The following is a 17,227-nucleotide window of genomic DNA, read 5'->3' as shown; positions in this document are numbered from 1 at the left end:
AAAAAAAAAAAAAAAAAGAAGTCATATTGAAGCAGAGACCAGAAACGTAAGAAGTCAGCTGGCAGGCCGAGCGCGGTGGCTCACGCCTGTAATCCCAGCACTTTGGGAGGCCGAGGCGGGCGGATCACGAGGTCAGGAGAGAGAGGCCATCCTGGCTAACACGGTGAAACCCCGTCTCTACTAAAATACAAAAAATTAGCCGGGCGCCGTGGCGGGCGCCTGTAGTCCCAGCTACTCGGGAGGCTGAGGCAGGAGAATGGCGTGAACCCAGGAGGCGGAGCTTGCAGTGAGCCGAGATCGCGCCACTGTACTCCAGCCTGGGTGACAGAGCGAGGCTCCGCCTCAAAAAAAAAAAAAAAGAGAAGTCAGCTGGCAAAGAGTAGGGGAACAGCATGTGCAAAGGCCCTGAGGCAAGACTGTGCTCAAAAGCCAAGCTGTGTTCCCATCACATGGGCGGTGCCTGGACACAGTAAAAGCTTGATAAAACATTTGACGGCCAGACGTGGTGGCTCATGCCTGTACTCCCAGCACTTTGGGAGGCCGACGAGGGCAGATGGCCCAGGAGTTCAAGACGAGCCTGGGCCACATAGTGAGACCCCAGCTCTACAAAAAATTTAAAAATCAGTCAGGCATGGTGCCATAAGCCTGTAATTCCAGCACTTTGGGAGGCCAAGGCAGGCAGATCACTGGAGCCCAGGAGTTTGAGACCAGCCAGGGTAACATGATGAGACCCCCATCTCTACAAAAAATACAAAAATTAGCCAGGTGTGGTGGTACGCACCTGTAATCCCAGCTACTGGGGAGGTGGGGCAATTATTTGAGCCAGGGAGGCAGAGGTTACAGTGAGCCATGATCATGCCACTGCACCTGGGAGACAAGCAAGACCTTGCCTCAAAATAAATAAATGAGCCAGGTACGGTGGCTCACACCTGTAATCACAACACTTTGGGAGGCCGAGGCAGGCGGATCATGAAGTCAGGAGTTTGAGACCAGCCTGACCAACATGGTGAAAGCCCATCTCTACTAAAAACACAAAAATTAGCCAGGCATGGTGGCATGCCTATAATCCTGGCTACTCAGGAGGCTGAGGTAGGAGAATCACTTGAACCAGGGAGGCAGAGGTTGCAGTGAGCCAAGAACGCGCCACTGCACTCGAGCCTGGGTGACAGAGCGAGACTCCGTCTCAAAAATAAATAAATGTTTGATAATAAATGGAGGAAATGAGGCCACACAGGGCTTCGCAGGCCACAAGGAAGAGCCTGGGCTTTGTCCAAGGGCCCTAGGAAGCCACCGAAGGCTTTTGAGCATCATCTGCTTGTGTGCGGAGGGCAGATGGAATACAATGAGATGGAGACAGAAAACCAGGAAGGAGGCTGAGGGGACCCAGGCGGGACAGAAGGCACAGGGATCATGGGGTGGGAAACGTGTCAAAGGAGAAGAAGGGAGGAAGGACAAAGGAAGGAGGGAGGGAGGAAGGAGGGAGGAAAGAATGAATGACTTAAGTAGCCCATAAAACCAGGCGATGACATGGGCACATGGGCAGGGGGACGGTGAGGACAGCATTTTATTTTATTTTATTTTTTGAGATGGAGTCTTGCTCTGTGGCCCAGGCAGGAGTGCAGTGGCGCGATCTCAGCTCACTGCAATGTCCGCCTCCCAGGTTCAAGCGATTCTCCTGCCCGAGCCTCTGAAGTAGCTGGGGTTATAGGCACCTGCCACCACGCCCAGCTAATTTTTGTATTTTTAATAGAGACAGGGTTTCACCATGTTGGCCAGACTGATTTTGAACTCGTGATCTCAAGTGATCCTCCCGCCTCAGCCTCTGAAAGCTCTGGGATTATAGGCACGAGCCACCATGCCTGGCCAAGGACAGTATTTTAGATGGTGTGGTCTGAGCAAAATGGGAAGATGATAAGGAACCAGCCATGGGAAGTTCAAGGAAGACACTCCAGGGCAGGTAACAGCAGGAGTCCAGGTTTAATTACTCTAAGACAATAGGAGCCACTGGGGGTTTTCGAGGGTTTTAATAAAGACTCCCCTGGCTACTATGGGGGAAATGACAGAGGTTGAGGTCAGAAGCAAGAACCCTGCAAGGAGAAGGCTGCAACCATCTGGGTGGAAGACAGTGGCTGGGACACGGTGTGGGCACAGGAGGTGGTGACAAATACACACACATAATGCAATACATTAATTATAAAGGAATAGTGAGGCCGGGGGCGGTGGCTCATGCCTGTAATCCCAGCACTCTGGGAGGCCGAGGGGGGACAGATCATGATGTCAAGAGATCAAGACCATCCTGGCCAACATGGTGAAACCCTGTCTCCACTAAAAATACAAAAATTAGCTGGGTGAGGTGGTGTTCACCTGTAGTCCTAGCTACTCGGGAGGCTGAGGCAGGAGAATCGCTTGAACCTGGGAAGTGGAGGTTGCAGTGAGCCGAGATCACGCTACTGCACTCCAGCCGGGCGACAGAGTGAGACTCCATCTCAAAAACTAAATAAATAATAAAAAATAAAGGAATAGTGAGAACAGCCTTAGAATTACTGGGAGCTTAATATACCACGCCCTAAGCCGATTGGTTTAGTGGATTGGCTCTTTGAATTCTAGCACCAGTCCTGAGGTATTAGCATTTGAGGCATATTTACAGGTGAGAAGCGTAAGGCACTGAGAAGTAGGGAACCTGCCTGGGCCCCCCGCGCTGGAAAGTGGTGGGGCCAGAATCGGATGGGCAGCTCTTGCTGATGAGCTGGAAGCAGGAAGGCTGGGGGTGGGCAGAGGGTGTGATTTTCAGGATCTGTCTGGAGTAACTGGGGGTAGGAGGAGGTGTGGGGAAGTTTGTGGGCACAGCGGGAAGTCCAGGGGGAGCTGGAAGCCCGGAGGCTTACCTTGTAGTATCTGTTGGTCGTGTTGTTCTGGAAAAGCGTGATGCACTTGCAGTCCAGGCGCCAATAGTGCCGCTTTCTCTGCAAAGATGTTTGAAGAGTCACGTGAACCGCCAGACTTTCCGGCCCAGTCCCGGTCCCGTGGCACTGCTTGGGGCTCCAGGTGCCTGGAGCACCACGTGCACGCCCTAACCCTAGCACCTACCCCCACGCCGTAGTCCCACCCCACCCACACGCCCTAACCCTAGCCCCGCCCCTAGCCTTAACCCTGGCCCAGCCCCCACGCCCTAACCCCAGACTCACCTCCACTTAGCCCTCTTCCTCCAGCCAAGCTCCTCCCCTAACTCTAGCCCCGCCCCTAACCTTGCCCTTAGCCCCGTGTCTTCCCTAACTCTTGCCCCTAGTCCCACCCTTATAACCCACGCTTCTAATTCAAGCCCCGCCTCCAGCACGGCCCAGCCCGCTACTGGCTCGCCCGCGACTAGCTTCAGCCCCACCCACCTAGCCCCGCCTACTCAAGCTGAGCCGCCCCTCTTCCAACCTTCACTCCGCCGCACCTGGCCCCGCCCCGACCACTCACCAGCGTGTCCTTGTTGCTGTAATGAACCACCCAACCCTCCCGCAGCGTGGTGCTGGATTTCCGCGTCGTGTGTCGCACTGATTGCACCACCCTCATTAGGGGGATGTACCCTAGGGAGCTGCGGAGGAAGAGGAAGGGGTGAGAAGTCACATGCAGAAAATGACCATGCTGCTTGGGGCCGCAGGGGGCATCTCTGGGAAACTAGGGAGTTGGGGACTGTTTTTGTTTGGTTGTTTTTTGTTTTGACAATTCCCCCCCCCCCAACACACACCCGGGAGTTGTCTTTTGTTTTTTGGGTTTTTTTTGATACGGAGTCTCGCTCTGTCGCCCAGGCTGGAGTGCAGTGGCCGGATCTCAGCTCACTGCAAGCTCCGCCTCCCGGGTTTACGCCATTCTCCTGCCTCAGCCTCCCATGTAGCTGGGACTACAGGCGCCCGCCACCTCGCCCAGCTAGTTTTTTTTTGTATTTTTTAGTAGAGACGGGGTTTCACCGTGTTAGCCAGGATGGTCTCGATCTCCTGACCTCGTGATCTGCCCATCTCGGCCTCCCAAAGTGCTGGGATTACAGGCTTGAGCCACCGCGCCCGGCCTCCTCTTGTTTTTATCACCATCACCAATACCCGATGCTATGGATGCATTTATTAGCTGTCTCCCCACTGAGACCGTGAGCTCCAGAAGGGCAGACTTTTACCTCTTTTGTTCATAGCTGTGTGCTTGGAGTCAGAACACAGCAGGTGCCCATTAAATATTTTCCGGTGCACCTGTGAGGGTGCCTGCTTACCCCTGCCCCAGGTTTATCACCCTGTGGGGTAGATACCTCATCGCCCCAGGAGGAAACCGTGGCACACAGGGAAGCACCTAGCAAGTGAAGGGGTAGAGCTGGGATCTGGGCTGACTCTCATCCTCCAGCGCCTGTGTGAACTGTGCTGCGCCAGCTTTCTCAAGAAACATTCATGCCGCACCCAGATAGGAAGTGCCTGATCTGAGCCAGCCCTGTCCTAGGCACCTGGGAGGGCAGAAAATATCCTTGCCCTCATGCACCTGAGCTCACATTCCAGTGGAGTTGAATAAGTGTGAACTCTGTATATAGTTTCAAAATATGTAGGCTGGGGGCACGGTGGCGCACACTGTAATCCCAGCACTTTGGGAGGCTGAGGTGGGAGGACTGCTTGAGCCCAGAAGTTCAAGACCACCCTGGGCAACATAGCAAGACCCCTATCTCTAAGAAAAATAAAAAAATAGAAGAAGAATATAGGTCGGGCGTGGTGGTTCATGCCTGTAATCCCAGCACTTTGGGAGGCCAAGACAGATGGAACACCTGAGGTCAGGAGTTCGAGACCAGCCTGACCAACATGGCAAAACCCCGTCTCTACTAAAAATACAAAAAAAATTAGCCAGGCATGGGGGTGGGTGCCTGTAGTCCCATCTATTCGGGAGGCTGAGGCAGGAGAATCGCTTGAACCCAGGAGGCGGAGGTTTCATTGAACTGAAATTGTGTCACTGTACTCCAGCCTGGGCAACAAGAGTGAAACGCTTGTCTAAAAAAAAAAAAAAAAAAATTAGCCAGATAGCATTGCATCCCTGTAGTCCCAGATACTCAGGAGGCCAAGGCAGGAGGATCACCTGAGCCCAGGAGTTTGAGGTTACAGTGAGTCACAACCACACCACTGCACTCCAGTGGGCAACAAAGCAAGACCCTTTGGGAGGCTGAGGCGGGTGGATCACTTGAGCTCAGGAGTCAGGAGTTCAAGACCACCCTGGGCAACATAGGGTAGACCCTGTCTCTACAGAAATACAAAAATTAGCTGGGTGTTGTGGATAAGCCTGTGGTCCCAGCTACTTGGGAGGCTAAGGTAGCAGAGTCGCTTGAGCCCAGGTGGTCGAGGCTGCAGTGAGTCAAGACTGCACCACTGCACCAGCCTGGGTGACAGACCGAGACCCTGTCTCAAAACAAAAAATTACTTTTAAAAAGTTGTAGTGCTTTAAAAGGTTTGCCTCAGGAACTGGGAAAATTTACAAATACAAGGTGATGTCAGCCCACTATGGATAAAAAGAAATGGAGGTTCACTGTGCAGGAGGGTCTTCCCCCAGGGTCGCTTGGAGGGTTCCCTGCGTACCTCTGGGCCTTGCCTCCCTCGCCTTCCTCCTCCTCACTGGCGTGGAGCGCATTCTCCGAGTGGGAGCCAGGGATGACACCGGAGTCCTCTGACTCATCCATGAGGGCGCTCTTGTCAGCCTCGCTGAAATCGGTGGCCTCCTCCATCGGCACATCTGTGGGGGACGGAGGCGTCAGAGGGGCCTCCATCCAGTCCTGCCCCTTCCCCTTTCTCCCCAGCGTCCCCCCAGCCTCTCACCTCCATTGATAAGGGCCTCCCCCAGGCAGTCATTAGGGACGCGGGTGGCGCAGCGTTTGTGACAGTTAAACTTGCAGTCTGGTAGGACAGGGAACAAGGGGACAAGTGAGAAAGGAGAAGAGAGGTTACCTGGAAGGCTTGAACCTTGACCCTAAGCCCCAGGCTCAAAAGAGTCTACTCTTGCTGCCTGGGTAAGAACACTGGCTGCCACTGCCCTGGTCATTTTCCCACTTTCAGCCACAGTTTGCCTAACTATCTGGGGGTCTTGATTAAGTGGGAGGGCTAGACTCAAAATCCCGATGACTGCCAGGTGCGGTGGCTCCCACCTGTAATCTCAGTACTTTGGGAGGCTGGGGAGAACAGATAATTTGAGGTCAGGAGTTCGAGACCAGCCTGCCCTACATGGTGAAATCTCATCTCTACTAAAACTACAAAAATTAGCTGGGCGTGGGACTACAGGTGCCCACCACCAAGCCTAGCTAATTTTTGTGTGTTTTTAGTAGAGACGGGGTTTTGCCATGTTGGTCAGGCTGATTTCGAACTCCTAACCTCAGTTGATCCACCCACCTTGGCCTCCTAAAGTGCTGGGATTACCGGTGTGAGCCACCGCGCCTGACTTGTGTGTGTGTGTGTGTGTGTGTGTGTTATTGGTTCTAATGTGCTGTGACTCTAGACTCTCAACACCCTAGGGCTGGGTTCCTCAACCCGTGACACTAACATAGTGCCCAGGATAACTCCTTGTTTTAGGGTACTTGCTCTGTGCGTTGTAGGATGTTTAGCTGTATCTCTGACTTCTATCTACTGGACGCCAGTGGCACTATCCCAGTGTACCAAACAAAACTATCTCCAACCCTTGTGAAACATCCCCTAGGAGCGAAACTTCCCCTGGACGAGAACCATTGCTGTAGAGTTCAGTGTTTCCATGGTTCTAGGGACACTATACATCAAAGATTCTAGAGTTTACTAAAAACCTATTTTATGAAGGTTCTATGATTCTGTATTTCTTTTTTTTTTTTTTGAGAAATAGTCTGGCTGTGTCTCTAGTCTCTCCCAGACTAGAGTGTACAGTGGCGCAGTCTTGGCTTACTGCAACCTCTGCCTCCCAGGCTCAAGCAATCTTCCCACCTCAGCCTCCTGAGTAGCTGAAACTACAGGCACGCACTACCATGCCGGGCTAATTTTTTGTATTTTTTGTAGAGATGGGGTCTTTCCATGTTGCACAAGCTGGTCTTGAACTCCTAGGCTCAGACAATCCACCCACCTAAGCCTCCCAAAGTGCTGGGATTACAGGTGTGAGCCACCGCCCCCGGCCTGATGTCGTATTTCTAAGGCTTCAGAGTTTGATGTCCAAGTTTCTAGAACTCTAGACATCTATGATTTGACACTTCTAAGACTCTTTAATGTCCAAGATTTTAGGGTGTTATATATCTCAACTCTAAAATTTGACAGTTCTAGAATTCTACAATTCTAGGCTTCCCTGCCTCCAGAATCTGCAGATTCCAAGGTTCTAGGATTCTATACATACAAGATTCTAGAATTTGATGTTTCCATGCTTCTTTAGCTCTAGAATTTGATTGTTCCAATACATTCTTGAATTGGATTTTTCTAAGTTTATATGGATCTAGACTTCTGAGGTTCTAGAATTTTTTTTTTTCTTTTTTTGAGACAAGTTCTTGCTTTGTCACCCAGGCTGGAATGCAGTGACACAATCACGGCTCACTGCAGCCTCAACCTCCTGGGCTCAATTAATCCTCCCTCCTCAGAGTCCCAAGTAGCTGGGACCACAGATACATGCTGCCACGCCTGGCTAGTTTTTAATTTTTTTTGTAGAAACAGGGTTTCGCCATGTTGCCCAGGCTGGTCTTAAACTCCTAGGCTTAAGTGATCCATCTACCTTGGCCTCCCAAAGTGCTGAGATTACATGCATGAACCACCATGCCTGGCTGGATTCTAGAATTTGATAGTTCAAAGTTCCGGGAGTCTAGAATTTCCAGGATTCTAGGTTACGATGGTTTCAAGTTTATATGATTCTAGACGTCTAAGACTCTCAAATTTGATGTGCCTGTTTCTATTACCTTCAAATCCCATGGTTCCAAAATCTCATGTTCTGAGAATCTATAACTTGGGAGATCTAAGATGTGTAATCTAAAATTCTGTTGTTATTTTAGCTGAATTCTATCATTTGGAATTTTTGAACACTATGGTTCTGATTCTAGAATTCTCAGGTTCTACAGTTTTAGAATTCCATGCTAAACGCTTTATGAATCTAGGATTCCAAGGTTCTAAAGACTGAGGTTCAGCTGGGCATGGTGGCTCACACCTGTAATCCCAGCACTTTGGGAGGCCGAGGTAGGAGGATTGCTTAAGCCCAGAAGTTCAAGACCAGCCTGGACAATATAGTGATACCTTATCTTTAGAAATGATTTAAAAATTAGCTGGGTGTGGTGGCACCACCTGTAGTCCTAGCTACTCAGGAGGCTGAGGCAGGAGGATCACTTGAACCCAGGAGGTTGAGGCTGCAGTGAGCCATGATTGCACCACTACACTCCAGCCTGGGTGATAGAGTGACACTCTGTCTCCAAAAAAAACAACACACACACACATACACAAAACACACATACACATACACACATACACAAAACCGAGGTTCTAGGATTCTAGAATTCCAAAAGTGCCAGAACGCTAGGATTCAGGGCCCTCCCCTTCTGAGGCCCTGGGCTCCCAAGGCTCAGAATACCTGTGCTGAGATCCTTGTGTCCTGCCACAAGACCAGGTTGGGACAGGGAGGAAGCTCTGACCCTGTCTGTCCTCCCCGATGGGCCCAGCTAACCTTTGCATTGCAGGCCCTGCCGGAAGAGGCCCTTCAGGAGTTTCTTGCAAGCTTGGCAAACGGTGGGCCGTGTATAGCTGTGGATGAGGAAGGTGTGCGGCACCTTGACCTTGGAGAGCAGCATCTTGTCCAACTCAATGGGGCGGCCCGTGTAGGATGAGGCAGAAGAGGAGGAAGAGGATGACGGGGGACGGCGAGGCAGGAGTTCGGTGGTGCTACGGCTCTGTCATCGGCAAGAACGAAAGGGACACATCAGTGCGTTGGCCCCATGCCCGGGCCCCGTCACCCCCCTAGCTACCAATCCGTCCCATGCCCCATCTCCTCACCAGCTCATCAGCCATGCAGGGCAGGGACTCGGAGGTGCCGAGGCGCACCGAGTGGCCGCTGGCCAGAGACGTGGATGACAGGCGCCGTTTGCGGGCCCCACTACAGTTGTTGGGGATGCTGAAGGCACAGCGCTTGTGGTAGTTCAGCCCACAGCCTGCAGGGGGCGCCAGAGAGTAAGAGACATGGCCTCTGCCCCTGCTAGGTCTCTTCTTGAGAACTCTGCCCTTTCCACCCAATCTCCCACCTGGTCCTGTCCCCTCACCCCCAGCACGATATCCTCCAAAAGGTACTACCCGTAAGTGTATCAGCCCCCCCCCCCAGGCCCGCCCCTCCTCAGAGCTCCGCCCCAAGTTCCAGTTTGTAGCCCCACCATCACCCCATCTATCCCCTAGACCCTGAACATACCCACACCCCTTTTCTCACTCCAACAAGGGACACCTCAAAGGTCCCCCCCAAAGCTCTGTCCCTAGTTTCAGCTTGTAGCCTTGCCATCACCCCATCTGTCCTCCAGACCCTGAACACACCCCACATCCAAAATTTTCCTACTCCAACAACGGATACCTCAAAGCTTCCCTCGAAAGCTCTGCCCCTAGTTCCAGCTTGTAGCCCCAACATCACCCCAGCTGTCCCCCAGGGCCTGAACACGCCTCACACCCTACCTTTCCCCACTGCAACAAGGGGTGCCTCAAAAGTCCCCTCCAAAGCTCTGACCCAGCCCCAATACTCTATGGTAAGCACCTCCTTTTAGTCTTCCCCAAAACTCCTGTCCAACTCCCTAGAGACACCTGTTCCCCCTTCTAGCCCTGACCTTCCTTTTTCTGAGGCCCCTTTGGTTCCCCTTCTTTCCCCAGCCCCAACTTTCCAAGAGAAAATGCCTCTCCTCACCCCCACCCCTAAGGTCACTATCACTCCCTCCAGGTCTGCTTACCCCCCATACCCCACTTTCTCTTTTCTGTAGACCTGGAATCCAGGCAATCCCTAAGTAGTGTGATTAAATCTTAGTAGTGTGGACCAGGCATGGTGGCTCACACCTGTAATCCCACCACTTTGGGAGGCCAAGGCAGGCGGATCACTTGAAGTCAGGAGTTCGAGACCACGCTGGCCAACATGGCAAAACCCCATCTCTACTAAAAATACAAAACTTAGCCGGGTGTGGTGGCACACACCTATAATCCCAGCTACTCCGGAGGCTGAGGCAGGAGAATCACTTGAACCCAGGAGGCGGAGGTTGTAGTGAGCTGAGATCATGCCACTGCACTCCAGCCTGGGCAACAGAGCGAGACTCAGTCTCAAAAAGAAGAGTTATCAGTTGTACTCAGGTTCATTGTACCATACTAGGCAGAAGTATGACTTGTTATTGTCTTTATTTTATTTTGTAGAGACAGGATCTCCCTGTACCCCAGGCTGGAGCACAATGGCACAATAATAGCTCCCTGCAGCCTTTAACTCCTGGGCTCAAGCAATCCTCCTGCCTCAGCCTCCGGAGTAGCTGGAACCACAGACGTACGATACCATGCCCAGGTAATTTTTTTTTTTTTTTTTTACATATGGGGTCTCGCTATGTTGCCCAGGCTGGTCTTGAACTCCTGGGCTCAAGTGATCCTCCCACCTCAGCCTCCCAAAGTGTTGGGATTACAGGTGTGAGCCACTGTGCCCTGCCTATTTTATCTTTTAAAATCCTCATCCATGGAGGAATCAGCTCAAGTCCCCATTTCCCATTGGAAACGTGTATGCGCGCTCTAATACATCTCCAGTGATTCCAAACGATTCCAGGATCGCTCTCTATTCTGCAGTGAAGAATGTTCCTCCAGCCTTTGGGAGCCCTTCTGGTACCGGCCTGCTCCAGGCTTTCCAGTTCCACACCTCCTCATTGTAGGCACTGTCTTGGCTGCGTGGTGTAATCGCGGAGGCAAGCTTGGAGAACGGTGTTGGCCCTGCAAGAAGAGCTTCAGCAGGGCAAATGGTCTTTGCATACGGGAACCATTTCCCAGTGTTGGCCTTGAATCACTCATATGCTTTCCAGAATTTCAGAATCTTCTCTATAACTCCCAGAATGAGTCTCAGGATAGAGTTAAACTCCTGTCGGAATGGAGTCATTTGGGGTTCTCTTGCCACCACAGGAACTGGGACCATCATCTGTGATGCTGGGTCAGTGAGGTCTATGCCGAGAACCCATTAGGACTTGATGACACCAGGGCTGTACCATGACGAAGACTGCATATGCTGAGACCTCAAGAGTTGGATATGGTGTGTGGACGATGGCAATATTTATAAGAGCTTTGAATGCACTGAGTCAGTTTCTGCAGGCCTAGAGTCCTTAAATAATACAAATATATTTAGGACTGTATGATGATCTGGAACACAGGATGTTGGAGAAACGATTTCTTTTATTTGTTTTTTTGTTTTTTTTTTGAGACGGAGTCTCACCCTGTCGCCCAGGCTGAAGTGCAATGTATGATCTCAGCTCACTGCAACCTCTGCCTCCCAGCTTCAAATGATTCTCCTGCCTCAGCCTCCCGAGTATCTGGGATGACAGGCGCCTGCCACCACACCCAGCTAATTTTTGTATTTTTAGTAGAGACAAGGTTTCACCATGTTGGCCAGGCTGGTCTCTAACTCCTGACCTCATGATCTGCCTGCCTCGGCCTCCCAAAGTGCTGGGATTACAGGCGTGAGCCACCGCGCCCAGCCCAGAATCTGGATTTCTGTACAAGCATGGCACCCATGGAGCTAGAGATACTGTCTCAGACCTAATACCCAATGGAACATCCAAAAACATGCCTCTAATCTCAGGGCACATTGTATAAAAATGGAGGCGCATGGGGCCCAGCGCAGTGGTTCATGCCTGTAATCCCAGCACTTGGGGAGGCTGAGGTGAGTGGAATACTTGAGACCAGCCTGCCCAACATGGTGAAATCCCGCCTCTACTAAAAATACAAAAATTAGCCAGGAGTGGTGGCATGCACCTGTAATCCCAGCTATTTGGGAGGCCGAGGCAGGAGAATTGCTTGAACTCGGGAGGCAGAGATTGCAGTGAGCCAAGGCCATGCTGCTGAACTCCATCCTGGGTGACGGAGCAAGACTCTGTCTCAAAAAAAAAAAAATGGAGCCACAGGGTCTCATCACAGAATGGATGGTCCTCACCTGTCATCTGTCCTCATAGCGAATGCAGGTACATGGCCTTCATCTGTAGGCAGAGCCCTGATTTCAACATTCTCACTCAGAAGCATGAATAACAGGGACAGAGGACCTATAGATCTTGACACTTGGGCTGAACCTTGAGATATCCTGGCTTAAAGAACTGTATGTTTCAGCCAGGTGCAGTGGCTCACACCTGTAATCCCAGCACTTTGGGAGGGCGAGGCAGGTGGATCATTTGAGGTCAGGAGTTCAAGACCAGCCTGGCCAACGTGGTGAAACCTGTCTCTACTGGAAATACAAAAATTAGCCGAGCAGTAGTGGTGGCGGGCGCCTGTAATCCCAGCTACTCGGGAGGCTGAGGCAGGAGAATCACTTGAGCCTGGGAAGCGGAGCCTGGGAAGAGATCCCACCACTGCACTCCAGCCTGGGTGACAGAGTAAGACGCTTGCTCAAAAGAAAAAAAAAAAAAACACTATGTTTTTAAACTATGATTTAAGGAGATATGTATGACTCCTGTTATGGATTAAATGTCCATGTCTCCCCCAAAATTTATATGTTGAAACCCTAACCTCCAATGCAACTATATTTGGAGATGGTGCCTTTATGGAGGTAATTAAGGTTAACTGAGGTGGAAACAGTATGGCTGTAATCCAACGGGACTGGGTGAGCTTTTTTTTTTTTTTTTCTGAGACAGAATCGTGTTCCATCACCCAGGCTGGAGTGCAGTGGCGTGAACACGGCTCACCGCAGCCTCAACCTCCTGGGCCCAGGTGATTCTCCCACCTCAGCCTCTTGAGTAGCTAGGACTAGAGATATGCACCACCATGCCTGGCCAATTTGTTGTACTTTTTAGAGACAGGGTTTCACCGTGTTGCCCATGCTGGTCTCGAACTCCTGGACTTAAGCCATACAGGGTGGTATTTTGTTATGGCAGCCCTGACAAACTAAGACAGGTGCCAGGTCGATAAGAGGTGGACCCTGATGGTCATGTTTGTGTCAGCTTGGCTAGGCGAGATTCACAGTTATTCAGACACTAATCTAGATGTTGCCATGAAGGTTTGTTTTTGTTTGTTTGTTTTTGAGTCAGAGTCTCGCTCTGTTGCCAGGCTGGAGTGCAGTGGCAAGATCTTGGCTTACTGCAACTTCTGTCTCCTGGATTCAAGTGATTCTCCTACCTCAGCCTCCCAAGTAGCTGGGACTACAGGCACATGCCACCACGCCTGCTGATTTTTGTATTTTTAGTAGAGATGGGATTTCACTATGTTGGCCAGGATGGTCTCGATCTCTTGACCTCATGATCTGCCCGCCTCAGCCTCCAAAGTGCTGGGTTTATAGGTGTGAGCCACCGCGCCCAGCCAAGGTTTGTTTTTTCTTTTCACCCTCCCAGCCCAGCTTTTCCCTGACTCCAGGAAGAACTGGGAAGAGAACGCCCCATGGAGGTATTTTCTTTTCCTTTTTTTTTTTTTTTTTTGACAGAATTTTGCTCTTGTTGCCCACGCTGCGATGGTGTGATCTCGGCTCACTGCAACCTCTGCCTCCTGGGTTCAAGGGACTCTCCTGACTCAGCCTCCCGAGTAGCTGGAATTACAGGCATCCAAGACCACGCTGGGTAATTTTTTGTATTTTTAGTAGAGACGGGGTTTCACCATGTTGGCCAGGCTGGTCTCGAACTCCTGACCTCAGGTGATCCACCCGCCTCGGCCTCCCTGAGTGCTTGGATTACAGGTGTGAGCCACTGCACCCAGCCCAGTGGAGGTATTTTCTGGATGTGATGAAAATCCATCATCAGTTGACTGTAAGTGGGAGAGGTAATCCTGCTTGTTCCAGGTAGGTCTGATTCAATCAGCTGAATGTTTTAAAAAACAGATCAGAGAATTCTCGGATGAAGAAATTCCACCTGTGGACATCAGCTTCGTCTTGTGCCTGAGAGTTCCCGCCTGCCCTTCCTGATAGGATGGATTTTGTTTTCTTTTTTTCTTTTCTTTTTCTTTTTGTTTTTTTTTTTCAGACAGAGTCTTGTTCTGTCACCAGGCTGGAGTGCAGTGGTACGATCTTGGCTCACTGCAACCTCTGCCTCTCAGGTTCAAGCAATTCTCCTGCCTCAGCCTCCAGAGTAGTTGGGACTACAGGAGCCCGTCACCACGCCCGGCTAATTTTTTGTATTTTTAGTAGAGACAGGGGTTTCACCATGTGAGCCAGGATGGTTTTGATCTCCTGACCTTGTGATCCGTCTGCCTCGGCCTCCCAAAGTCCTGGGATCACAGGTGTGAGTCACTGTACCTGGTCTTTTTCCTTTTCTTGAACCAGGGTCTCACTCTGTCACCCAGACTGGTGTGCGGTGGTGCAATCAGGGCTCACTACAGCCTCAAGCTCCCAGGCTCAAGTGATCCTCCTGCCTCAGCCTCCCAAGTGGCTGGGACCACAGATGTCTGTCACCATGCTTGGTTAATTATTTTTTGTACAGGCAGAGTCTTGCTATGTTGCCCAGGCTGGTCTTGAACTCCTGGCCTCAAGTGACCACCCACCTTGGCCTCCCAAAGTGCTGGGATTACTGGCCTGCCCCACTGTGCCCAGTCGGATTTGAGTTGCCTAGCTAGCACACACAATTCTGTAAGCTGATTCCTTGCATATAAATATCTTAATATATAACCCCTACTGGATCTGTTTCTTTGCTTGATCCCTGACTGATACAGGCCCCACCCTCTTCCCCAGTCACCCTTCTGCTCCCCTGGGCTCTGTTCTTAGGCCCCTACTTGTCCCTCCCAGCTCCACCTCCTAGGCTCCGCCCCTAGACCTGAGCCCCGGCCCAGCCCCACCCCTCCTTCCCCAAGCTCTGCTTCTGGGCCCATCCTTCTTGCCATTATTACTTCCTAGGCTGCGCCCCCAGCTCTGAGCCCCGCTTCTCCTCCCCACGCGGTCTCCGCGCCAGGACTATTAGGCTCCGCCCCCGGTGCAGAGCCCCGCCCCAGGCCCCACCCCCAACCCCTTCGCTCTCACCATCGCACTTGAGGCCCTGGCGCACTAGGCCGAAGAGCATCTCCCCGCAGTGGTCACAGAAGGCAGGTGCCCGGTAGGAGTGCACCGTGAGGGCGTGCGGGCGGATCTGGAAGTCCTCAAAGGTGGCCGAGGCTGTAGGCGGAAAATAAGGGTGGATGCTTGAGGCAGGGTAGGCCGAAGCTTTTCCAGACCCCACATTCCCTGATTTCTCACAGTCCTCCCAGCCGCAAGTTTTGATCTTTCCTTCCTTCATTCATTTGCTCTCATACTACATTCTGCCTGGCTTCAAACCCCAGCGGCACCCCTGAACAAAACACATATATCCCTATGCCCCAGGCAGGGACAGATCGGGAAGTGGGGAGTTGTTTAATGGGCAGGGAGCTTCAGTTTTGCAAGATGACAACAGTTCTGGAGACTGGCTGCACAACAGTGTGCATGAACTTCAAATTACTGAACTGTACGCTTAAAGGTGCTTAAAATGTGGGGTTTTTTGTTTTTGTTTGTTTGTTTGAGACAGAGTTTCGCTCTGTCACCCAGGCTGGAGTACAGTAGCGCGATCTCGGCTCACCAAAACATCCGCCACCCGGTTCAAGCAATTCTCCTGCCTCAGCCTCCCAAGTAGCTGGGATTACAGGCATGCGCCACCACGCCCGGCTAATTTTTGTATTTTTAGTAGAGACGGAGTTTCACCATGTTGGCCAGGATGGTCTCAAACTCCCGACCTCAGGTGATCTGCCCGCCTCAGTCTCTCAAAGTGTTGGGATTACAGGCGTGAGCCACCGCACCCGGTCTAAAATAGTAATTTTTATTTTATGTATATTTTACCAAATTAAAAATTTTTTTAATTAAAAATACCACCACCACCAACAAAAAAACATGGATAGGCTGTGTGTGGTGGCTCACATCTGTAATCCCAGCACTTTGGGAGGCCCGGATGGGCGGATCACTTGAGGTCAGGAGTTCAAGACCAGCCTGAACAACATGATGAAACCCCATCTCTACTAAAAATACAAAAATTAGCCAAGCCTGTAATCCCAGCTACTCAGGAGGCTGAGGCAGGAGAATTGCTTAACTTGGGAGGCAGAGGTTGCAGCGAGTCAAGATCATGCCACTGCACTCCAGCCTGGGCGACAGAGCAAGGCTCTGTCTTAAAAAAAAAAAAAAAAAAAAAGCCCGGTGTGGTGGTGCATGACTATAATGCCTATAGTCCAGCCACCTCGGGAGGCTGAGGCGGGACGATTGCTTCAGTCTGGGAGGTAGAGGCTGCAGTGAGTGGTTATCATGCCACTGCATTCCAGCCTGGGTGACAGAGCAAGACCCTACCTCAAAACAAAATAATAGGCTGGGAGCCGTGGCTCACACCTGTAATCCCAGCACTTTGAGAGGCCAAGGTGGGCAGATCACTTGAGATCAGGAGTTCGAGACCAGCCTGGCCAACAAGGTGAAATCCCATCTCTACTGAAAATACAAAAATTAGCCACGTGTGGTAGCGGGCGCCTGTAATCCCAGCTACTCGGGAGTCTGAGGCAGGAGAATCGCTTGAACCTAGGAGGCAGAGGTTACAGCAAGCTGAGTTTGTGCCACTGCACTCCAGCCTGGGTGACAGAGGGAGACTCCATCTAAAAAAAAATAAATAAATAAAAATAACAAAAACAAAACAAAACTCAGGTTTAGGGGAGAGATAAGGATGAAGATAAACATTCAAGTGAGGCCAGCTTATGATACGAAAGAGTACTTAAAGCCTGAACGAGGTCACTAAAGGTGTAAATCCAGACTTCTGTCATTCATTCATTGAGCCGGTTTCACTGAGCACTGCAGTATGCAGGAGCAGCAGGGAAGACAGCCATGAAAAAGGCAGCTGCCCCCCACCCTCAAGAGGGACCAAGGGCCATAGACTGGTCCAAGGTGCTGAGAGTATGCTCATCTATCTATCTATAGTGAGTGAGTGAACTGGCTTCTGGCTGTGTCTGAGAAAATCACCTGGGCGGGGTGGGCTTTTAAAATACTGATAGGCAGAACCTGTCTCACTTTGCAGAGATTCCGATTTAATTTAGCATTTTCATGGGAGGAGCCATGGACATCATAACTGTTTTTTTTTCTTTTTCTACTCTTTTCT

At 51.1% G+C, this 17,227-nt stretch overlaps 1 protein-coding gene across 3 annotated transcripts in view; it reads right to left on the bottom strand.

The window, feature by feature from the left end:
- Positions 1-17,227, bottom strand: part of PRKD2 (protein kinase D2) — a 44,244-nt gene that overhangs the window by 22,387 nt on the left and 4,630 nt on the right. For all 3 annotated transcript variants that reach the window (XR_001886053.1, XM_017874312.1, XM_017874313.1), the window contains 7 exons: positions 15,112-15,243; positions 8,973-9,127; positions 8,647-8,869; positions 5,817-5,894; positions 5,580-5,733; positions 3,463-3,580; positions 2,886-2,963 (listed from right to left, as the gene is read on the bottom strand). Coding sequence is in view for 2 of the 3 variants with exons in the window: in XM_017874312.1 (XP_017729801.1) it covers positions 2,886-2,963; positions 3,463-3,580; positions 5,580-5,733; positions 5,817-5,894; positions 8,647-8,869; positions 8,973-9,127; positions 15,112-15,243 (938 nt within the window). In the remaining variant the exon portion in view is untranslated. The remainder of the gene's footprint in view (positions 1-2,885; positions 2,964-3,462; positions 3,581-5,579; positions 5,734-5,816; positions 5,895-8,646; positions 8,870-8,972; positions 9,128-15,111; positions 15,244-17,227) is intronic.

This window comes from Rhinopithecus bieti, unplaced genomic scaffold, assembly GCF_001698545.2.
Source record: "Rhinopithecus bieti isolate Rb0 unplaced genomic scaffold, ASM169854v2 scaffold_7888, whole genome shotgun sequence".
NCBI classification, from domain to species: domain Eukaryota; kingdom Metazoa; phylum Chordata; class Mammalia; order Primates; family Cercopithecidae; genus Rhinopithecus; species Rhinopithecus bieti.
This window is presented reverse-complemented; position numbering and strand designations above follow the sequence as displayed.